Raw genomic sequence first — 23095 nt, forward strand, 5'->3', positions numbered from 1 at the left:
GTTCCTGTCGCCCCCCGGGGAAGGCGCTTGGCAGCCCAGCCGCCATCGTTAGGCTTCAGGGTACACGGGCGGGGAGACCAGGGGGCGCGGCTCCGCCCCCCCGCAGGACACGCCCCCTTCACTCAGGCTTCGCCCCCGGTCCCGGAGTGGAGCCCGCGCTCGCCCCGTGAGGTCACATCCGGGCAGGGCCGGAAGCGGCGGGTGCGCGGCCGGATTTGAATCGTACAGGGCCACGAGGCTGCTCCAGTACCGGGGCCGAGCCCCGCCCTAGCCCCAGCCCTCGCCATGCCTATCCGCGCCCACTGCACCATCTGCTCCGACTTCTTCGACAATGAGCGAGACGTGGCGGCCGTGCCCTGCGGCCACACCTTCCACCGGGCCTGGTGAGCGCCGCGCCCCGCCCTGCCCGCTGCGGGGCCGCCGCGGCTCAGGGGGAACGGGGCGGGGGGTGTCAGTCCCGCGGGGGTGCGTGTTCCCACAGCTGGGGCGAGTCCCTGGGCGGCCGCCGCTGTCCCGCCCGGCATCCCCCCTCCCCCGGAGCCGCTCCGGGGGCCTTTGGGTGGCCGGGGCCGGCCGCGGCTCCCTTCTCCCCCGCTCGGCCTCGGCTGCCGCCTTGTCCGTCTGCTCGGCCGGGGCCCGGGCCCCTTCGGGAGCGATTCAGCTTTGCGGGGATTCGGGGGAGCTCACGAAGCTGCCGCAGTAGGCTTGGCTGCGCTATCGCTCCCCTGCCTGCGCCCTCCCTTTTCCGGGAGGGCTGGTGCCGGCAGATCGCTCCTACACAGGGTGTTTATCTGGAAGGAGCCGTGTTAGATTATGAGCGAAGCCTCCCAGGCAATTTCATGCTTTTGCTGGAGCTGTTTTGCAAGTGTTTGTGTCAGAAGGAAATAGTTCTTCTGAGGAAATAAATTCTGTGCGCCAGGAGGGTGCAGGCATTTGCTTTTCTAACTAACTTGGAGAGGGACTGTTGCTCACAGGTGCGATGGTTGCATCTTAACTGGTGGCACAGCTCAGGCTTGCTCTCTAACAACCGGCGGAGGAGGGAGAGCTTTCAAAGGTAACCTGCCAGCTCCAGATTGTTACCCTGCTCCAAAAATAAACCGTTCTGACTGGCATGGTAGCTTGGTTGCAAAATGCATTGTTAGCTCTCCTGGGGAGCCCAGCAGGTTTGCATTCATCATCTCCGTGCAGAGACCAGCCCTGCCTCCCTTGCTGTGCAGATGCGTGCTTGGTGTTGGTAGCACCCTTTGGAGCTGACCAAACTGGGGATCTCTCAGCTGTCTTATCCTGATATAGTAGCTCTGCCACTCTGTCTGCAGATCATTCGCTCCCACGAAGCTATAGTAGTTCAAAGACTCTCTCCTAGGGAGATCCGAGCTCTGTAAAAACTCTGCCCTGGTAAAGATAATCTGGCACGCTAAATTCAGCTGGGAATTGTCTTGGAGGTGAAGGTAGAGTGCGCGTGCTGGAACACAGCGTTTCCATTAGCTGCACCTCTGGACTAAATGTTTGCATTTCTGTTTGTAGTTCATAAAAAGCAGTCACATCCTGCTGTCCCCTGGTGAGTTGGGACCTAGTCCATGGGAACAGCACTCCTGGACTTTAAGGATGTACCATATGTTTTCTTTTCCTTTCTCAGTCTCATCCAGTGGTTTGACACAGCACCGAGCCGGACTTGCCCACAGTGCAGAATCCAGGTAAAATCATCACCTATGTACTTCTGTGTTTCTCTGGCACAATGGTCTGTGAATGGCACTGATGAGCTGTGGCCTAGGCCTGGGGTAATACGAGGAAAAGCTTCATGCTATGAAGCATAGAGAGGCTTCTGTCACTTGAGGCTCTCCCCAAAGGCTTAGAAGCTGAACTCCCCTCAGCAACCCTTCTGATCAGAAGGGGTGGTCTGAGGGTGCCCTGCTGCTGTCTGTATTGTAGCTTTTCTAGAAAGGGTCTCTGGGTTTTCATGGCTTTTATTTAGGCTGAGTAAGTATTGCCATAATGATAGAAAGGGCTGGAAGGGGTTAGTCAGGGCATCTGACTTGTGTTTCTAGAGTACTCTGCTGCTTGCTCTCAGGTAAGCAGCCCATTCTGCTACACGTGATTCTTGTGATTGAGTCCTTGCTTTGCAGCACCTGGCCCTTCATTGAGGAAAGCAAAAGCTGGGGAGGGAGGGAAGGTAGGATGTGCTCTGCTTCTGAGATGGGAAGTCAAGGCTTGGGGATCCGGTAGCTTGATCAGGGCCTGAATTTTGAAGTCCCTTGTGTTACCAACCTTGATGCTGCCAGTAGGTCTTGGTGTGTAGTGGCTGCAGGAGATGTTGCCGCAACTCAGATGTAGGCTGTAGCCAGCAGCAGCTTGGGCTTCTGTGTTCATGGTTCTTTTTTCCTCTCAAGGTCTTGGCCCTTGTTCCTTCTCCGACTTGTTGATTCCCTCTGTTCTTCACTGCCTATTACATCTCTGGGTTACCATGGAGTTATCGCGAAATAACATCTTATGTAGCAGTAACTATGCAATTAGCTGGTGTCATGACTGTATATAATACTTAAAACACAAAGCTGTAGCTGCATGGGGGAGGTGTGGAGAGCTATCAAATTCAATTACAGCACCTTCTGCCTCAGAAAGCAGCACGTACTTCTGTCTTAGGATTTGGCATCGTGTTAGCTCAGTGTCAGCTGCTTGGGCCTTAGCTGCCAGAGAACAGACTGTGCTCGATTCAGAAATGCCTGAATCTTTCTGCTGTGGCCCAGGAGCTTGGCTGGAGTTGCACTCCTAAAACTGAGTGGGGGGGTCTGCTGCTGTGCTGATGGGCCAAAGCAGAGTGTCGTTGCTAATGGTCTGGAGCATGTGACTTGCCTTTCATGGCCTTGTGACAAGATGGTACCTTCTCCCCCTCCAGCTGTCTTCCGTATCCATTGTGTTTCTACACCTGTGTCCAGCAACCTCTTCTGTCTCCTGTGTTTAGGTCAGCAAAAGACACATAATCAATAAGCTGTTTTTTGATGTTGCCCTGGAGGAGCAGACAGCGCTGGATGCAGAGACCTTGCAGGTAATTTGACTGGGTGGTTGTTCTGTTCTGCAATGCTTCGGCATTTTGGAAGTGTGGCCTGGGCTGCCAACAGCTGCTTCCTGAGCTTGTGCTCACTGTGGTTGTGTTTCAGACCTGAAGAACATCAGTGTCTCCTGCCTGTCTCTGTTCTCCCTCTTGGTCTTTGCCCAGTCTCAGCTCTATTGTAAGGAAGTCTCCATGTGGTCATTTAGAGTTCCCCCTGACCAAATCTCGTGTGGTGACTCAAGAAGCCTCCTATGCGTCACTACTCTTCCTTCTGGTTCTCACCTTACCTGGAAACCTCCTGAAGCAGCATCAAATAAACATCCAACTGCTGCTTCTCCCTTGGGTCTCAAAGCCTTGGGGATGAGGCTACAGAGCTTTTCCAGAAGGCAGGAGAAGGAAAATCTCAAATGCAGTGAACTGCTGATGGTTGCATGTGCACCCTGCTAACCCTTCTGGAAAGAAGGGGCTGTTAGAGGAAGTGCCATCTCCTCACTTCTCTGCAGGTAGGTTTGTTTGCACAGACCGTAAGGAAGTGGGGCAGGGTGGTAATGAAGTCTTGGTTCCCTGAGATAAATTAGGAAAGGGACTGCCTGCAGCTGCACTAGCAGTGGTGGATAGGGCTGAGGCTGTGCCCTTGTGTGGGGAACCTGGCTGGAGCTGGGGTGCTGGGTGATGTTCTCCAGATGCCACCCTTAGGTGCGGAGAGCTGGGGGTGAGAAGGGATGAACGCAGACTGGCTGTTCTATGTTCTCCTCCTTTGTTTAGCGTGGATGAAGCATGGCTCCTTATTTCTTGGGAGTTACCTCTTCCAAAAAAAAGTAATCGGTTGACCTTGGTATAATGGGATGCTTGTACCCTCTTGTGTTTAGAAGCAGCATGTGCAGCAATTACCATAATTAGCAGTTGCCATGACAATGCTATATGTATATCGTATGTTTTTAAAATAAAGCCAGACTATAATGTCATCCTCGAAGACTGCTAACAAAGAAACTGAAGACCAAAGTATGTGTGCCAAGGAAATGAAAAAGCATCTCTGGGCGCTTACACAGTGTGCCCTAGAAGCAAAGTAACATCCTGGAGTAGATAAATGTTGCCTTTAGTACGTATTCAGATCTGTTCTCACAAGTGTAAATAGATGAGTGACTCGGAGATGGGTTGACTGGAGAAAATTGCCCTAGAAAAGCTTTGTGTTCCCTCTCACTCCCACCCCAGGATCTAAGATGGGTTCCCCTGGTCTTCCCCTCCAGGCAGGCTGTTCTGAAGGACTGCTCCCTTGCTCAAGGGCAGGACTGTGGAGCTGCTCCTGCACAAGCTTGATGCTCCTACAAAGTTTATTGTGTGGCTGTCAGACCAATGTCTAGCCCTGAGTGTGCAGCTTTCCTAGAGAGAGTGCTGAGGTCACTATCTAATGGGAAAGAACCAAATATAATCTGTGTAGATTAGTGTAGTTAGTTTGGGTATTTACTGGCCTGTGCACTGATTCGGGTTACTGCTGACCCAATGCTGGTTCGTCACCAGTTCCATATTGTGCGCTGCCTTGTTTCTGGAGGACATGGAGCACCTTAAGAACATGGGCAACCATTGTGGGTGGGATTTAATGTCCATTTAGGCTGGAGTTGTGTCTGCAAAAAGAATTGGTGACTACCTCAGCCAGAAGTGATTTCACCTGAAAAAGCTACCAAATCCAGGGGTTGTTGCCAACCACTGTCTATCCTTGCTAAAGCCTGGGATTAGAGTGGTACTCGGCTCTGTAATCAACTGGAGCTGTATCTGTGCAGCCCACAGATGTCCCGAAACAAGCATTTGGCCTCCTGCCATGAAAAGGTTGGACTGGGGCAAGGGAATGTGGCTTCAATGTGCTAGGAAGCAGAGTGTGTAGCTGTGGTCCACTTGTTGTCTTGGGGAGACGAGCTTGGGCTGCTCCTCTGAGAACCAGTCTTAACACCCAGTTACAAGTAGTTGGAAGAGCTCCCTCGTAATCTGAAACTTCTTCCTGTTGTTGCAGAATTATCTAAATAAACTTTTGGATAATAATTGTATTTGGTGCTGTTCCTCACTCTTGGTCTGCTCTGAAATGTTTATGATCAAAGGAGTGCTGGAGTTGCTTTGTTTCACCCCACCAGGCATCGGTTTCAACTGAATCACTAGAGGGAACTTGGTTTCCTGGAGTAGCTGCAGACCACAGGCTGAACACTGTGTCATGTACAAGTGTTTCTGGGTGCTGAGCCTGCGTTTATCCTGTATTGCTCTTAAAGGTGGTCCTCAGTGATCAGAAGTCTCCGCGTAGCTGTTCCCAGAGCAGGAAAAGTGTAATACCTCGGTGAGGCCATCTGGAACTTGACACTTCCAGTCGCCTGTGATCTGGGGACCTGAGAGCCCTTCTTCCAAAGGAGATTAGGAGATTTCGGTTTGGCAAACAGGAGGCAGGAGGAGGATGATTCCTGCCTGTAAACCTGCTGGGGAGATAAGAAACCTGCGAGGACAGCTGTCTGTGGTCAGGATATACTAATTTGATCTTGGGGAAATGTGGTCTTGTAACCCAGGCTGGCAGAGAGAGGAGAGCTTCTATCGGAGGAGTGAAAACTGTGAGCAGCCTTTAGGAACAGTGGTGGAGGATGAGGGTTTTCAGATTAAGTTGATGAATGAAGTAATGTTACCTAGCTGCCTGCAGTAGCCTGGGATTTCTATGCTATCGTGCTAATTAGCACAGCTTGTGAGCTCACTAATTGTTCCAGAGTAGGACTCTGAGAAAGCTGCTCCAGAATAGTTCCTGCAGCAGTTAACTCCATGTCAGCCCTCCAGCCGTTGTCCCCCCAGGGGCAAATCCAAGTCAGCTCTGATAGGCTTTGCATTTAGTTCCTTCTGCTTACTGAGCTTTACAATCCCATATTCTCTTTCCTGCCTGTATTGACACTAGCAGAGCTTAGGAGCTTAGCTCTGGTCCTGTCAGATCCGTTGTCACTGGTGCTGCTATTCTCAGCTCAGACTTGCATGTAGCGTTCTGGGTTGCACAGATTTGTGTGCTCTGCTTCAGTACTTTGTTGGCATTTTATGGTGGTTTTATTCCACTGCAGTTCCTGCCTGACTTGTTATGTGCTTTCCTCTGCAGTTCTCTAACACAGCTTTTCAAGTCGTCTTCTGTTGACTCTCTCCTGTATGTATTTCTCTCTTTTATATATATATACACATACATATGTATTTATATATTGCCCTTCGTAACCTCTCTATACTTACTTTGGCTTATTGCCAGTGTTCATAAGTCATATCACTTCATTGTCTATAATGTAAACTATGGGGCATTTGCTGCCTCTTTCTGATCATTAATGAAGGTGCTAGAAACATTTGACCTTCCCCAGACTCATGTAGCATCCAGGAGATGTTATGTGCCCTGAGTTTGGTATGGATTGGTTTGTCAGTGGACTTGGCAGTGTTAGGTTAACGGTTGGACCTGATGGTCTTAAAGGTCTTTTCCAACCTAAACGATTCTATGACTCTATGATCGGTGATCTGTTTATGGCCATTCAACTGGCCTGTTAGCTCATATCAGCATCTCAAACTGCAGTGACTTCAGCATTGGTCAGAATGCTAGCTGGTGCCTTTTGATGGTGTGCTTGGATACCTTTTCAGACATTTGGACATGCCCATCTCTCTCTCACCTGCACCTGATTAGAGTTCACTTCAGTTCAAAGCAAGTCTCAATCCAGTTAGTCTGGCAACATCGCTGCCTTATTGCCTTGTTTAGGTAAAATGTTATAAAAATTGTTCCTGTCTGATTTCCTGTTTCCATCAGAACCTTCCAAAATTATTCAGCTAAAACAAGATGACTGACAGTGTGAGAAACGCAAGGTTGACAAGGCTAAGACAAAACTGGGATCTTCTCTTCTCCCCCTGAAGGATGCCAGTTGGAGGTGCTCTTTGCATTCCCTGTGATAGTATTTGCTTGTAACTTGGTGCTTACTGTTACTGCATTCTCTTCTTAGCACCTGGCAAGTGCGAATGTCCTCCTGAGAAACCTCTCTGTCCTTTTAAGATCTAGTGAAAGCTCCTCTGCAGGGAGTTTCCTAATTGGGTTTTCTGTGTTGTATTTCAGAATGAACTGGACAAGGTGAAGGCTCAGCTTTCCATGAAAGGTGAGTTCCAGCTGCTGGTGGTGGATTTGCAGCCCATGATCGGCAGGTCCTGGGTTCTGCCTGTGTTAGGTGGCTTGTCCAGGTCTGAGGAACCCCTATGCAGAGCCCACCCCACTCTGAAGCTGAGGGTGTGGTGCAGGCTGCAAACTGTTTTGCTGGAGCAGCTTCTTCAGCTTTTTCAGAGCTGAGACCACCTAAGGTTATATGTACCACGTACAAAGGTTGTATGACAGAGCCACAGCCTGGCCCAGCTCTGCTGTAACTGGGGAGCTCTCTGCAAGTTTAGAGACATATATACAATTATTTTTCCCCTCTTCCTAATCACAAGCTACAAAAGTGTAGCACAGCTATATCTGGAGCAGGCTTGCTGAAATCAAAACCCTTGGTTTGCTCACTGGGTAACTCACAGCTGCACGTGGCAAAGGCTTGTTCCTTCTAACAGATGAGGGGGTAAAAGTGGTGCCCAATCAGCAGTGGGAAGGCTTTGGATTTGTTTGACTGTTGCAGTGCCACATGTGTCGCGCAAAGAGCAGATGGAGTTCAGTGTGTGCACGCTTCCACTTTTCCCATCTTTAATTTTAGAGGATGTTTGAGGGAGGCAGGAAAAGCAAAAGCCCTGGAGACTTGTCGATGGGCTTTAAGCATCGTCTGTAGGCAGCCTGTCATCAGAACATGAGTCATGAGCAGTGAAAGGAAAATGTCAGTCTGAGTGACAGAAATCTAAGGATGCTAGCAGAAGGGGGAAAAAAATCTTTAAAGAATGCTGGGGGCTCACCCACGCCCTGAGAGTTGTCTTTCCTCTGCCTCCCCTGCGTGCACAAGACAGACATGAATAGCCAGTAGATTGGGGATTCAGTCCTAAGCCTGAGAACAGAATTGGATGGTCTGCTTGTCTCTATTCTGAGGCCTCTTTTGTTGCCAGCTTGGTTGAGTTTAGTGACTTGGTAGAGAGCCAGATCTTCTTGGGAAGGTGGCTGGGATTCTTGCTAGGAAGTTATCCAAGAAAAACTGCTTGAAGGCCCGCTCATCATCTTGACTTCTGGTGAGTAGAGGTTGGATTTGACATTCCCTGTCCCATTCTTTTTTCATACTGGAAATGAGAAGCTCCTTCCCACCTCCTCCTCCTTTGCTGTGGGCACTGTGCTCTCTGGTGGTTCTTGTGTATAAATTCTTTACTTAAAGATGTGCTCTGTGCTGTAGAGGAGCTGTGTAATTGCCAGTCTCTAATCAGCTTGCAAATGGCTCTAGAGGTGTGGAGCTCTGAGCAGACCCAGCAAGTGCTGTGGGAGGCACTCTGCACTGAAAACCCATTCCTGCAGCATGCGGAGGTTTGACTCTTGCCATCTGCCTCTGGGCAGCTGGGAATGGAGAACGGGGAAGCCCTAACTCTTTGGGTGTGGAGTCTGTGCAAATGCAGAGGAACATCTCCAGGCAGTGCTGCCTCTGGTGAGGAAGGGTTATTCAGATGAATGGAGAAAAACCATTTTACTTAGGAAGAAATCTGTGTTTCCCTAGCCACCTGCGTGCTTCTGCTGGGGTATGTTCCTCTCTTCTTCCCCAGTCCCACATGGCTCTTACTGTCTGATCAAGCAGTGAATCTGCACTGAAAGTCATGCTTCCATGGGATGTGGTGGCACAGTATGAAACTGGATTGCTTGCAAGGAGAAACAGCTTTTTGGAAAGGTGCTGATTTGCTCTCCAGTCTTGTCAGGCTGGAGCCATTGTCAACTTTAGCAAAGACGGAAGATGATGAGCTGAAGATTTTACCCTGTTCTCAGCAGGGTTAGACAGAGAGGTTGCTGCTTCCCCTCATTGCCCAACTGCTTCAAGCTTTCTAGTGGTGCTGGCTGTTCCCTGCTTAGGTCTGTCAGCTCCTGATGAAGGTTCTTGCTTTGTGAGCTGTTCTTCACCTGTCTTGGCAAAACAAACTGAAATCTGATGTTGTTTCCCATCACCTTCTCTCTGGTGGTCAGAGGCATGTGCTTTGTTCCTGGATTGCCTGCGAGGGGAGGGGCAGCAGGACTCAAAGGTTTTGTGTCCCACAAAAAGTGGGTGCTCTGGGGGATCTACATAAGCTCTTGCATGTTCTGCAAAGTCCCCAGTGTCCAGCAGAGCTCTGCTTTACTGCCTCCTGCCCTTTGACATAGGTGCCATCGTGAGGGTAGTTGCAGGAACATGGTGATGCAGCAGCATGGTGGATCGCTGTATGCAGCTGCCTCATGGCCCCCAGAGGGCTTCCCTGCACTTAAGGCTCCATGTGGAGAGGACAGTCTGCGGGGGTCAGCTCTTCAGCTCTGTGGCAGCTCGGTGTAACTCGAGAACAGTTTTCCCTGGGCAAGCCTGTCTGTGAAAGCATGCAAGAGTTAAGATGCATCAGCTTAATGCTAGCAGGGCTGGCAGTGGAAAGCTATTAAAGGGAACTTGTTATCTTTAGTAAAGAAAATTTTGAAGCCTGCTGGCACTGGGAGAGCAATTGCTTCGTACAGACCCTGGTGCAGGCAGCACTTAGGGAAATGACTCTCTACAGAAACAGGCAACTCCTCGTAGCCTGGAGCCTGAGACTGCAAGCAGTGTCTGTTTGTTGTGCTCCTGCTGCTGTGGGGCAGCTGATGTCTGGGTTACCAGGCCATGACCTTTTTCCTTTTTCTTCTCCAGAGAAAGAGAAGCGAGAATGCCAGGCTGTTGTGGATGGGCTGAGGGACGCCCTGGATGTGCGCAATGCCACAATAGAGTCTCTCCAGAAGGTGCTGGGAGAGACAGAGATGCTGTGCTCCTCTCTCAAGGTACCATTCCCATCCCCAGCAGAACTTCAGCACTAACCATTGCACGGTTGGTGTTAGTTTTGTTGACCTCCGCGGGCCCTGCTAATAAAGAGATTGTGCTGGTGGGATTTTGGATCTGGTGCCTGGAGACTCCCATCTCCTTGATCTCTGAATGACAGGAGGGCAGTGTAGCTGGGGTTTCATGTTTGGTTTATTAATCCAAAGTGAGTAGTGTCGCTGGTCTGAAGGTCCTGAGTGCATTCCACCCGAGGGTGATTCAGAGGCATAAAAGCCAGGCCTGTGGCTTGCGTACAAGTGGTTGCATGCTCAAGGCAGAGGTTGGTGGAGTATGGGGGAGATGCCAGCCCAGCCTGAGGGATGCTGGCTGAGCCTTGCTAATGAAGTGGCGGTGCTGATCATAAAGGTAGCAGCATGAACAGAGAGTGGGAACTGGCCCCAGTGCCCTATTGCTGAAACACTGGCTCCCTGCGGTAGAATGTTCTTTTGAAATGGGTTTAGGCCAGGCAGGATTCAAGGAAAATTAGTTTATTTGATTGGGGGAGAAATCAAACTGAAATATATGAAGGGGGAGTTGCAAGCTTCAGCTGAGTGGGATTTGATCCATCTAACTCTCCTGTTTCAGTTCTGTTGCCAGGGCTTTCCTTCAGTTAGGTTAGTAATGTGTAAAGTCCAGGGATCAAATATTCCTGTTGTGTTTCAGCGTGCAGTGACTCAGTGTATAGTCATGTACTGTGCGTAAACAGCAAGTGGAAGAGAGTAAGAATAGGAGCTGCTTTGTTGGGATGTCTTGTAGTGAGCAGAGCAACTTGCCTTGGTAGTGGGCCGGGATGGGCAGTTTCCACTGCATGAAGATGATGTGCCTGTCACAAGAAGATGTGGTTTAGGTAGGTGGGGTTGTGAGCTGCAGGCTGAAAGGCAGGGTAGGGGTCAACTGCTCTTCCCAAGATCTCCTTGGACTACGGGTCTGACCCAATAGCCTAAACTGCATCAGGTTCCTTGACCTGCAAGGCCAAGTGGCCCAGGGAGAGCTTGTAGATAAGTTGTAGATGCTGTATGCCACCTGCAGCTGGGCTCTCCCTGGAAGGAACCAGTCTGGGAGGTCTGCCTGACACCAGCAATGGAGTGCTGTCACAGGGTGGAAGGAGAGATAGTAAGGAATTAATGCCAGACAGGCCTTGCTGTGAGCCAGCACAACTTTTTTTTTGCCTGACCATTGGATTATATCCAACCTGCTTGGGTGTAAAGGCAGTGCCGTGCCAGAGTTGCTTCTGGGATCCTCGCTGTACCGGTGGCAGGATGCTTCTGATGTTCCCTACTTCTGCAGAAACAGTTGTGACTGTGGGAGCCAGTGCTTGCTGCTCAACTCAACATCTCTGTGGTTGGCTTTCCTGCCAGACACCTCAGGAGGAGGCTCTCTGGTTATCTTACCTCTTGCAAAACCCTCTGTGTATGCTAAATCCTTTTAATGAAAACTGGGCAGGGCAGAAGGATTAGGGATCTTTTCTGTGGTATACAAGTTTTCCCAGCTGAATGTCAAGCACTGTCTTATACTGCATCATTAAAGATTAAAGCACTAAATTTCTGCAGTGAAAATACAGGCTTAACTAGCTGTGACGCAGGTCAAGCCCACAGGCTGCAAGCCGTTCCTGTCTTCTGCTAGGGCTGTCAGCTGCTGCTGAACCTTTGTGTGAGAGTTTGCTGCTGTTTCAGGCTGTGTGAGGCTAGGGACTCTACTGCAACCTGGCACAAAACGCTGCTTTGGAGATCTGAAGTGTAGTGAACTCCCCTTAGGAAGAGCCAAAGATGGGCTGTGTTTAAGCAAGAGTGAGTCTGCAACACTGTTTCTCTGCAAAGTCCCAGCAGTTTCACAGCTGTTTGTTTGTGGCAGGAAGTGGATAAAATTTTTTTAACTTCTGCCTGGTTTGAGGCAATGGTCTTTGGCTAGGCCTCTCCCTGGAGTTACTGTGCTGAAACCAGGCCCAGAGCCTTATGAAGCTGATGTGCGAGGTGCCCAGGCACACACAAACCTAGACAACATGTGCTTATTGGGATGGTGCTAATTCAGGCCATCTTCCCTGTCCTCTGTCACACTGCAGATCTGTGCTTTTTGAGCTCCGATGAGGCTCTCTGTTACTGCTGCCTACTACTGGAGAGCCTGAGGCTTGCAGACTCTCCAGGCTGGTGAGAGAAGTGACTGGGTGGGTGTCTGATTTGGCTGTGGTCTCCCAGAAGAGACCCACTCATCATTCCCGTTTATGTTTTAAGCAGCTAATGCCAAAGAGAATTGGGAGGCTAAAGCAAAGTGATCAGCTGTGCATGGAGGAAAAATCAATAGCAAGGTTCACTTGCCATGGACTCCCTTGCTTTTGAAAAACAAACTGTCACTGCAGACAGGGTACTGCACAGGCCCACAAATGCTTCCAGCAGAAAGGAGGCTAAGATGTGGTTTCAGCGCCAAACTCATCTTGCGATTAGCACTGAGACCCTGCTGCACTTGCAAGGAGCTGAGCTAGGGGTGCAGGAGGGAGGGAGCTAAACTCACTGTAATCCTGGGCTGCTGAGGTGGTGATAGCATTAAGAGCCAATGTATGCTCCCAGTTGCCTGCAGTGCGCATAAGCCAGGATGTTTCTCTAACAATCCCTAGAGCCTTCCTAGCAGTCTGTATGCACTTGCTTCTCTGCAGAAGCAGATGAAATTCCTGGAGCAGCAGCAGGAGGATAACAGAAGTTCAAAGGAGGAGGCCCGCCATCTGCGAAACAAGCTGAGAACCATGGAGCGGTGAGATCCCAGGCTCTCCCTGGGCCTTGCAGCCTGGGCTGCATGCCTCTCCCCTTCTCAGAGCAGGAGGGAGGAGTCCTGCTGTGCCTGCTGCAACATCCACCTCTACATTCTGGGTCATCTTACCCTGTAAGTTGGGAAACTGCTGCATTAGCAGGCTTGCCCTTGCCTGTTGGAGCTCTTACCCCTACTGTGTTTCCAGATGACTGCTGTCCCTAAACAGCAGCAAGGCATGGTACTGTGTACAGACTGGCCTCATCTCTAGTGCCTTGAGTGTGGCTACATGCCATTTGTGTTATCAGAGGATGCTGGGGCAGAACCCGAGCCCAGGAATAGTCAGCAACAGGGCTATAAGGCCCAAGAGCTGAACCATTGGCCCCATGTGCAGTCTGTGTGTACAGTTGCCCCTTCTCTAGTCTGTCCACATAGCGCTAGTCTTCCCTAGCAAAAAGACCTGCTTGCAGTGGGGAAGTTGTCTCTCTCTTCAATGCCACAACATCTGGAGTACCTGCAGCAGGAGCCTAGGCTGCACCGGTTCCTTGTGGGTGAAGCAGGACTCCAGCCTCTCTCCCAGCTCAACTCATAAGTTGAGGGCATTTTTTTTTCTGTGTAGGATTGAGCTGTTGCTTCAGAGCCAGCGCCCTGAAGTGGAGGAGATGATCAGAGAGATGGGAGTCGGGCAGGCAGCGGTGGAACAGCTTGCAGTCTATTGTGTCTCACTGAAAAAGTAGGTGCTGTGGGCTTGGCATGGCTGGCTTGTGCTGTACTGGGTGTGCCCAGGGAAGACCCTCTGCTGAGAACCAGCAGGCACACAGGCACTGCGGGTCTCTCGCTGCCTGTTTGGGCCTCCACTGGATTTTGACTGACAGATCCTGGGGACCTATATTGGAGCCTGTCACACCAAACTGTTCTGTTGTCACTGTAGTGACATGTGTGTCACCATGGGAACTGTTTCCAGAGTTGTCAGTGCACCTGTGAGGTGATGATTATTATTCCCTCTGTTCTCCTCTCATGCCCAGGGGGAAATGAGTGGATATGGGGCTCTGGGTTGTACCCTCTGCTGCATTGCACTGGGCAGCTGTTGCCTCAGGCACTCTCTGGCAAGGGGAATCTGCAGTGCTGCCCTCCCCTACCTGGAAATCCATCTGGTCGTGTTGGGCAAAACCACAGCTTCTTTGGGTCCATTCTGATGGCAGCTGAATAATTGCAACTTTGATAAACTGTAATGAGGCGAGTGTCCCTGTGGTGTAATTGGGAGTGAATGTGCATGGCCAATAGTGTGAAGCCTCTGAAAAGTCACTTGAAGTCCCCTATTTGCTGCTAGCATGGAGGCTGCTTTGTTGTCCATCTGTCTTTTCCACTGGCAACTAAAATGTCTCTGGATCTGGCTTCCATTTTGCTGGTGAATTCTGTTCATGCCCTGTTCTCAGGCATGGTATCCTGTGCAGCTTTTTTATGGTGTAGTGGTATGTTTGACATGCTGTTGGTCAGTGTTAGTATGCTCAGCTCTGTTCCCTAAAGGGCTTTGTGTCTCCTGGGTTTTCTCTGGCTGCTCTACAGTTGCAGAGCTTCAAATTAAGGGTCTTAGGTTGCCTCTGAGAAGTTCTAGATCAATCTTATCATAAACAGTATGACTCTTCTGGTCTCTTTGAAGGGAGTACGAAAACTTGAAGGAGGCTCGGAAGATGTCTAGTGAGATGACAGAGAAGCTGAAGAAGGAGCTGTTTTCTGTCAATAGCAAGGTAAAGGGAGGGTGTGAGTTGCCAGGGTGGCATCTGGTCTGTAGATCCCTGTCAATAACTGTGGCCCTAGCCCTCTGCAGTGATGCCCTCCCACATTGAGCACTACTTGAGTGGTATGGGTGGTGTTGGAAGTGTCAGGCTGGGGTTTCTGGGTCAGGGTGTGATGCTGCGGTGAGTGGCTCATGGGCTGTTGTCAGGCGTGCAGTCTCTGGGGACACTGGTGGGGTAGCATGTGCAGAGCCAGCCAGAGTTTGGCAGGGAGCCTGGACTGGAAGGCAGTAGTACACAGGTACTCTGCTGCTTCCACTGAGCTCTGGAAGCAGCACTACCTTCATCCTGCCACACTGCCAAGTGTGAGCTTGCTCAGCTGCCAGCTGCTCCTGCTGCAGAATCAGGCCCCTAGGAGAGGTGGGAAGGGGTTTGGAGCCAGCACTAGTTGAGCAGGGCTTGCCCTGGCTTGGCGCAACTACAGTCACACCCAGCCTTGCGCCTGCAGCCAACTGAACTGGGCCAGGGTTCCTGTGTGATGCTGGGTCCAGGAAGGAGAGGTCACTGAGAACACATGTGGCTCTGCACAGAGCCTGCCCCAGACTGGTCCTGACCTGGCGCAGAGCTTGGAGCCGATGATATGCCTCTATTGCCATGCTCCCCTGCTCCAGGCCTGGCTGGGCTCTCTTAGCTCAGGTTGGGAATTGCTTTCTGTCAGTTTCATTAGCAAGCAAGTCTCCATGAAAAGTGTGTGCATGTAGCCTTGGTCTCCAAGGCGCAGGGGTTCCCTGGGGCATGCCTGCATCCAAGCTCAGAAAATGAGAGACTGTGGGTGGATTTGGCCTATTTTTCTTACCTGGCCATAGCTGTTGTGGTCTCCTCAAATGAAGAAGGATGTTCTCAGATTGCTGTGCTGCTCTCCAAGGGAGTCAACCCCTGACATGAGGTGCCGCTGCTGGAATCATCCTGCTTCTAGCTGAGTCAGTGCCAAACTGCAATCACTGGCTTGGGTCAGGAGGATGCAAGTCAGTGCACTCAGGGCTCTGGGCTTGGCTGATAGAGAGCTGACTGTACCGGCACTTTGTGGGCTGGCCCAGACTCCTGAACCCACAAAAGTCTGTGATGTGGTAGCAGTCCACTTCTTGACCCCTGTTCTTGGCATGCTTCCTTGTTGAATCAGGCTTGTCCATGTGCCAGTATTGCTGATGCAAAGCCATCCTCCAGTTTGTGGTTTGTAACTCCTGTGCCCTGATGTGTCCAAAGTCCTGCAGGAATTCAGAATGCAGCCATCAAGTGTTAGAGCAAGGAAAAGCTGTCACCATCAGGCATAAATGCTTGGGAAATGCTATAGAAAGGTTTGTGTTGGGCAAGCAGCCCGGGGGAGCCCTCTGCAGGCAGCTTGAGGAAATGGACAGACATTGGTTTGCTCTGATACAGGAGAGGTTGGTCAGACTGCCATAGGAAAACTGAGCCCTGGAATGGAAAAGTGGCATGTGCTGCAGAGCACACTGCTCTCATGGGGGATCTGCAGCCTCCCTTACCTACGCGTTATAACCAGCACTCTGCTGTTTGGGGTTGCTTGTTCTGCAGCTGCAGAAGACAGTTTCAGAGTTGGAGAAGGCAAAGGAGGAGTTAAAAAGCACGCAGAAGGATCTGAAGAATGCGGACAATGAGATCTTGGTGAGAATATAATTCCTTGGTCTGCAGTAACTGGCAGCTGGCCATGGCCTGCAGTTGCAAAGCCAGGAGTTATGCTGGCTTTTGCTCAGTGACTAGGTTACCCAGCCCACCTTACCTGACCCGCCTCTGAGCTCCACCTGATACTGATTTACAGAAAAGGGGTAAAATATCTGCTACTAAATCTTTCTTTATTGTGCTGTCTGCTTTCCCTTTTCCCTCCAGAGTTTGAAGAAGAAGATAGACATCCTGCAGGATACTCTGAAAGTCCCATCTGTAACCAGAGAGACACTCAGTCGACTGGTCTTTGAAAGGTTAGTGAATTGCATCCTCCGATACAGGCTGAGGATGGAGATGGTGGGTCCAAAGAAAGAGCTGACAGTTTAACTAGGTGGGGAGGCAGAGATCACAGAATCACAGGTTGGAAGGGACCTCAGGGATCATCTAGTCCAACCTTTCTAGGAAGAGCCCAGTCTAGACAAGATGGCCCAGCACCCTTGTCCAGACAACTCTTGAAGGTGTCCAACGTGGCCGAGTCAACCACTTCCCTGGGGAGATTATTCCAATGGTGACTGTCCTCACTGTGAAAAATTTTCCTCTTGTGTCCAATCAGAATATCCCGAAGAGCAACTTGTGTCCATTCCCCCTTGTCCTTTCCATGTGACTCCATGTAAAAAGGGAGTCTCAATCTTCTTTGTAGCTACCCCTTAAGTACTGGTACATGGTGATGAGAACCCCTCTGAGCCTCCTTTTCTCAAGACTGAAAAACCCAGTTCTCCCAGCCTATCCTCGTATGGCAGGCTTCCCAGTCCTTTAATCATCTTGGTGGCTCTTCTCTGGACCCCTTGCAGCCTGTCCACATCCTTTTTGTATAGCTGGGACCACAACTGTACACAGATGTACTGGTCTAGCAGGCACTGCATTAGTGCAGTCGTCTTGCTCTTTGTATCCTCTTTTGTTTTTCTCTTGTTGACAAGATGGTGTTTGGCTTACCTGAAAGAAGTGCGTGTTTTGGAGGGTTTGGGTCAGGAAGCGATGGAAGAACAGGCTATGTTTTGACAAACTCTGCCACTGTGTCCTGCCAGGGAAGTACCCCTAAAGCTTCTGTTCTGGTTACTTCAGAGTTGACCTTCCAGTGAGTGTGCCCTGGTGTGTGGGGACTGGAGATCTTTGCCAGGCAGAGGAATCTAGCCTGAAAAATGCCACCTTTTATGTTTTTATCAAGGCCTTTCTTTTGAGGAGCCTGTGCTATTACCCCAGTATAGCAAGCTGGGTTGTGTACACAGAGCAGCAGTGTGCCAGTGTGTTTCCCTGGGCTCAGGGTGCTGCTGTATAGCACAGGCCATTCGAGGGTGAACAGGAGTTTGGGACATTGACTATAAACTCTGGGATTTGGATTGTCCTTCCTGTGACTGGTAAGCAGAATGGGGCTCTGCTCCTGGTCCCACTGCTGTCTTGCAACTCAACTGCGTAGCGTTCAGCTCTGTCTTCCTCTTGTCTGCTGGGTGGCAGCCAGTGGCCTCCTGATGGCTGACATTTTGCATGGTCTTGCAGCCCTGCTCCTGTGGAACTGCGGCACCCAAAGCTCCATCGCCCAGCCCACAGCGATGAGATCAATCTAGATGCTACTTTTGATGTGGACACCCCTGAACATCAGCCCTGCAGATCTGTCTTCAGCCCTGCAAAAAGGCAGAAGCTGGATAAAAAGCCGTGAGTTCTCCCTTCTCTTTCTGCTTCGAAAGCACATCAAAGTCATGCTTCTTTGGAAGTTGTTGTGTGATATCAGATAGCTCCCCAGCTGCCTTGTGTCGTGCTGCAAGTTTTGTCATTTGCTTGGCCTTGTCTGTCCTTGCCAGCTCCACTTGAACAATAAATCTCTGCTGATTTGCTCCTTGGGCTTCTTACAGGCCTCCTGTGGTAAATCTGGCAAAGCAAGCTCTGAAGGAAACAGCGGAGGTAAAAGGATCTTGATTTTTCTGTATCACCTCTTTTATTCTGCTCTTAGCGAGCTTGGGACAAAGGACCCATTTTCTCCATGTAGGAGATGCTGTGACTGTAGACTGGCCCATCTATAGAACCACATTACACGCTTCAAAGTGCTTTGCTTGACAGTCTCCTAGAAATACTGTGTTGCTGCCTCAGGCCTCCTGTAATTGGGCGAGAGAGAGAGGATGGGGACCCATGTGCTTCTTCCTGCCTCAGATGTGCTTTGCAAATGGGGGCTGTTCTCCCAGGCTTGCTGGGTGCAGTGTCCTGCCTCCCAGGTGCTGCCTCCACATAAGCCCCAGTGGGATGTTTGAAGCTGCTGTTCTTTGGCCTGACATGGTACATCAGTGACTATTACCCTAAATAGCTGTCTGCATTATTAGTGCTCCCTGTACATGGACTAAATTCAGCAGATCATGCTGGTTAAAGGGATTTTCTCATTATTTTGTGGGACAGAACTGGGCAGATGATCTAGAGGATGATGCTCTTAAAGGACTCTTGCCAGCATGCATCAGGAACTCTGTCTTCTCCAAGAAGCCATTTTTGGGTAGCTTGCTGGGTCACCACAAGAACATGGGCACTGTAAGTATGACTGTCCAGTTGGTGAGCTTGTCGAGGGTTGGCACTGTGCACCTCTGTCCTGAAGTGACCCTACAGAAGGAAGCAAATGAGGCTTTTACATTCCCGCATACAGCATGTGGAAAATAAATCCTGGAGCATGACCTGGCTACTTCCCAGTTCTGCAGAGCTCCAGGGATGACAGATGTTCATTCCCTTCCTGGCAGCAGATTAAATAGCCCTCCATGTCCCATTCCTCCACCTCCTTGGAGCCTGGGGTGTTTTCCTCATATTCCTCAGTCCCAGTGACAAAATCATAAGCCCCCTGCTGCTTGGAAGGCTCAGCTCTCTTCAGAAGGTGCCCGAGATACCCAAACTTTACTAATACACTTGGGTGTCTCTTCTTCTGAAGGTGACGGCTTAACATAAGTACTGAGTGCTTCCAGGTGCTTGTAACCCCTCCCAAGATCCTGTGGCCTGTAAGTCTCCCACTTCACTGTAACCAAGAGGAGGAGAGGTAGCCAAGGCTCTGTGCTGCTGCTCCAGGCTCATTTCTTTCTCTCTCCTAGGTGAGGATGGGGTACGATGGCTTGGGAGGCAGAACAAAGTTCATACAGACTGTATCCTTTCCTGCAGCTCACATGGCAGTAGTGATGCTGTGGGAACCTCATCTCTGTTTCAGCCACCTTGGGGAGTCCTGCCCCCCAGTCAACAAAAAATGGGCTAGGACCCTCAAGGAACAGTCAGATTTCTCTCTGTGACTCTGAACAAGTCTGAGCTCAGTGAAGGTATCTGATGCTGAGAGCATTATCAGAGGTGGCTCATTCAAAGTAGTATGTCAACTAGAAATCAGTACAACTTGCAGGGGCTGCCTATGCCTTTGGGATCTCTGAGCAGCAGTATAGCACAGCCTCTTCCTGGCCATATGCCTGCCAGCCCATGCAGCCACAGCCATGCCTGTCCTGGTGGGCAGCCCTGCAGGAGGTGAGGAGCAGCTGGGCTGAGCTCACTCAGCAGGTGGCGAGCTGCTGACTCCCACTCCTCATGCAGGAGCAATGTCCTCTCCTGTGCAGAGGCTGGCCCTCACCTACCTTCCCCAGGCAGTACTGTCAGAGTGGTGTGTATTGCACCTCTGGCTCTGACACTGCTCTAGCTCCTGGTGCTGGTTTTGAGAGGGTTTTTGCTCTTTGTAAAAAAGCAGGAGGCTGAAGCAGAGAAGAAGTGATGAGCTGGAAGCCTTGGGCTGCTGCTTCTGTGGCCTCACTGTGGAGGAGTGGAGGTAGCCAATGGCAGGGAGATGATTGAGACAGATCTCTGGGGCCAGATGTATGCCTAGCTGCCATGGTGAACGGAGAAGCTGGGAAACTATCCCAGCACTGCCTGTTGCGCTTGGCTGGTGGAGGAGCAGCTCATTTCTCTAAGCCTGAGTGCTACAGATATGCTAGCTAGTGTAATCCTGTGGTTCTGCTAGCATGGCCTGCACCTGCCTTTCAGTGCTGCAGCAAGTGGCTGGTGAAGACCATTTCCAGTTCAGTGATGTTTAGTTTCTACCACTTCTGTGTCTCTGAAGATTTGTATGGTGCCATGGGAGTTAAGGAGGACTTGCTGCTCCAAGGGCTGATCCCATGGGGTTGCTCTGCCTTAGGAGGCTGCGGGCTCTGGCTCCTGTGCCTGTCCCTGCATGGTGCCCTGGCTCTGACATGCAGGGTCAGTCTTGAAGCTCTGATAGATATTGCTTAAATGCTGTGTTGTGTGCAAAGGGGTAGCATAGAAGTGGGAAGCATTCCTTGACTCATGGGACAGGAGCATGCCTGAGCTCTGCTGCTGTGAGTCAGGGGCAAAGCTGAGCCTGTCCTGCAGGGAGTCTTTCTTTGGGTGCAAATGTATGGCTACATCCCAGGTCTGTAATTCAGGTTAGTCTGCAGCAGGTGTTGGATCACTTATGTCCCCAGGGCATTAGCCTGCACCTTCCTTAACAGTTTTACCTCCAGACAGACCTGGCAGAAATCCGTCCATTAACAATGAGGAGCAAGAAAAAGAATGTCTCCAGGCCAGCATCTGCAGCTCCCTCTGCATCTTTCTCCAGCAGCAGCCAAGCCAGACTGGACAGTTTCCTGCAGTGAGAGACCCTGCCTTCCCAGGGAGCAGCTGGGTAGGGTGGCTGCAGGATAGAGCACACTTGCCCAGAGCCTAGCACGAAGCAATGCACAACCACTGCTGTGCAGGGGGCTACTATTTGCGAAGCACTGATGATGCATTCTGGGTGAGTTGAGCTGCTCTGGGGAGAATCCTGGCCTTGCAGCAAGCCAACAGAAGACCAAGCCTCCGGCTAAAGCTTGGACTGATTTACCCCTTCATTTTACTCCTCCTTCCTTGTATTTTCATGCAGAATAAACAGGATTTTCTCATCTTCTGGCCTGCTCAGAGCTCTACAGTTGCTGCTGCTGTTTGGCTCTCTGACATCAGGTGGAACTGCACTTCTCAGATGCAGCCGCAAGCTAAAGATGCAGGAAGGGTATCTGGGATGTCAGTCTGGAGCAAGAGCGGGGAGAAGGGACCTGGACCAGCTCTGTGCCTGGTGTAAATAGCTCAAAGTTTCCTGGAGGAAAAAATGTGCACAGGGCAGGGCAGCCCTGGCACGTGTTGTTGCAGGGTGGCTGCATGTTCATCATCAAATTGATCAGCTTCCCTCTGCAGGGCCTGCGTGGGTTGGGGACATGCACAGGCAAAGTGTGTGGGGGGTATGTTCTGCCTTGCCCTTGTTTGGGCCATGAAGTCCACTGCAGTTTTGCAGACTTGGCACTGAAATTCGTGATTTGGGGAGGTGGGTGTTGGGGGTGACCTGCTGCCCTGCTTGGAAAGAGGGACACTGGTGTGCTGATGTGACCTCTGTTCTTGGCATGTGTTGCTGTGAAACTTGTTTATTAATTTCTATTTTTTTAATGAGTTTGTAGAGGTATTTTGTTCTTTTGTAGTTGGTCTGCCTAGTGATTTGAGGGTTTGGAACGGCCTGAAGAAGTGCTGATGAATGGCTCCCTTCAGGGGAGCGGGAGACTGGGGCTGAACCTGTCTGGAGTTCTTCAGCTTGGAGACATGGGGCAGGAGCTCCTCTCTTGCCCCATGGCTGAAGCAGGGCTGTTCAAGCTCCAAGGAACAGATTTGGTGAGGTACCTCACAACAGGGCTCTGTACTGTACAAATCTGTGATGCTTCCTATTGCCAGCTGCTTCAGGCTGGAAGCCTCAGTACCTGGACTGGCTGAAAACATGTCTTTAGGGAATGAAATATACTGCTGTGTGCATGCTTGTTAACACAACTGGCTTCTGAGCATTTTCCTCCCTGTTGCAGCTCAGGGTGGAGGGCAGAGCTCAGGTGCTGAGCAAGGGGTGATGGATGAGCCTGACCCTCCTGAAACCTTTGGTGCCACCTCTCAGGAGATGGGCTCCTGCTGCAGGGAAGGGCTGTGGTGGGGTGAAGCTGGGATGAAAGTGGTGCTGGTCCCCAGGGCCATGAGCAAGGCAAACGCCTGCAGAACATGAGTTGTTTCTTGCCTGCATCACTTGAGGCTGACTGCTGAACAACATGGAATGGGTGGAGAGTTGGGACAAGCATGAGAGTTCAGAGGGCTGGGAAACTACGTCTGGGCAAAGGAAGGGAGGCTTAATCAAGCAGAGTTAATTCTGGAGAAGAGAAGCCTGGGAGAGGCTCTGCAGTGAGCCTTTTACTGATCCTCCTGTGTGGTGCCCCTGTCCCTGCAAGGTGGGTATCCTGTGTGTGCTAAAAGAAAAAAAAAAAAAAAAGACTTGTTTTAGATTTCTCTGGTCTGAGGGCCCTGGAGCAAGTTCAGGGAGCCCCTTTTAAGAAGGTGGTGGTGGAGATCTGGGTGTGTAGGTTGTGAGGAATGTAGGCTTCCATGTTGGGGTGCTGGAGAGCTGGTGAAATATCTGCCTGTGAAGGTAGAGCTGGTCCCAGCCTGCAGTGGAGGGATTGAGAAGGGCTTTTGGGGCTGTCCTGCTCTTAGCCCCAGTTTGGTGACCTGTCAGAGCCAGGGGGAAAGGATTTGCATCTGATCAAACTAGCCCTGTCCCCTGCTCAGCAACAGCCCTGGGGCTACCCTGCAGCCAGGCCTAGGGGTCCGGCTTGCCTGCAAAGCTCAGCCCTGTGGGCTGCATAGCCCAGTGTCCCCTCCAGCAGGGACAGCAGTGCCTGTATGAGCTGGCATCTTCAATCTGGTTTCTATTTGAAAATAAACTCATCCCAGTCCAAAAAGTTCTCCCCTTCAGACTGCTGTGAGCAAAGGGCCTTCATTTTGGTGTTACTTAATGTTGGCTCTGCCTGCCATGTGCCTGGGTGGTGTTTTCCTCCATCTCCCATCGTCTCCTAAGCCAGTGTCACCTGAACTGCTTT

At 50.8% G+C, this 23095-nt stretch overlaps 1 protein-coding gene across 2 annotated transcripts; it reads left to right on the top strand.

Moving 5' to 3' along the window:
• The first annotated feature begins 155 nt into the window (after window positions 1-155).
• Window positions 156-21099, top strand: TRAIP (TRAF interacting protein). 2 transcript variants are annotated; one of them, XM_075096481.1, is made up of 15 exons: window positions 156-383; window positions 1637-1694; window positions 2957-3040; window positions 7137-7176; window positions 9832-9959; window positions 12644-12738; window positions 13352-13465; window positions 14393-14480; window positions 16059-16148; window positions 16371-16459; window positions 17700-17855; window positions 18053-18101; window positions 18588-18713; window positions 19259-19309; window positions 20681-21099. In XM_075096481.1, the coding sequence occupies exons 1-15, from the start codon at window positions 286-288 to the stop codon at window positions 20810-20812; spliced, it is 1398 nt and encodes a 465-aa protein (XP_074952582.1). In that variant the 5' UTR covers window positions 156-285; the 3' UTR covers window positions 20813-21099. The 2 variants fall into 2 exon arrangements, with proteins under 2 accessions (XP_074952582.1, XP_074952583.1); XM_075096482.1 differs by having other exon boundaries at window positions 20685-21099.
• The last annotated feature ends 1996 nt before the right edge of the window (window positions 21100-23095 follow it).

Source organism: Phalacrocorax aristotelis, chromosome 6 (genome assembly GCF_949628215.1).
Source record: "Phalacrocorax aristotelis chromosome 6, bGulAri2.1, whole genome shotgun sequence".
Taxonomy (NCBI): Eukaryota; Metazoa; Chordata; class Aves; order Suliformes; family Phalacrocoracidae; genus Phalacrocorax; species Phalacrocorax aristotelis.

Coding starts and splice junctions, on each gene's coding strand:
- TRAIP (XM_075096481.1), top strand. CDS start 286: ATGCCTATCCGCGCCCACTGCACCATCTGCTCCGACTTCTTCGACAAT. Junction 3,041..7,136: donor TGGATGCAGAGACCTTGCAG/GTAATTTGACTG, acceptor GTTGTATTTCAG/AATGAACTGGACAAGGTGAA. Junction 12,739..13,351: donor AAGCTGAGAACCATGGAGCG/GTGAGATCCCAG, acceptor TTTTCTGTGTAG/GATTGAGCTGTTGCTTCAGA.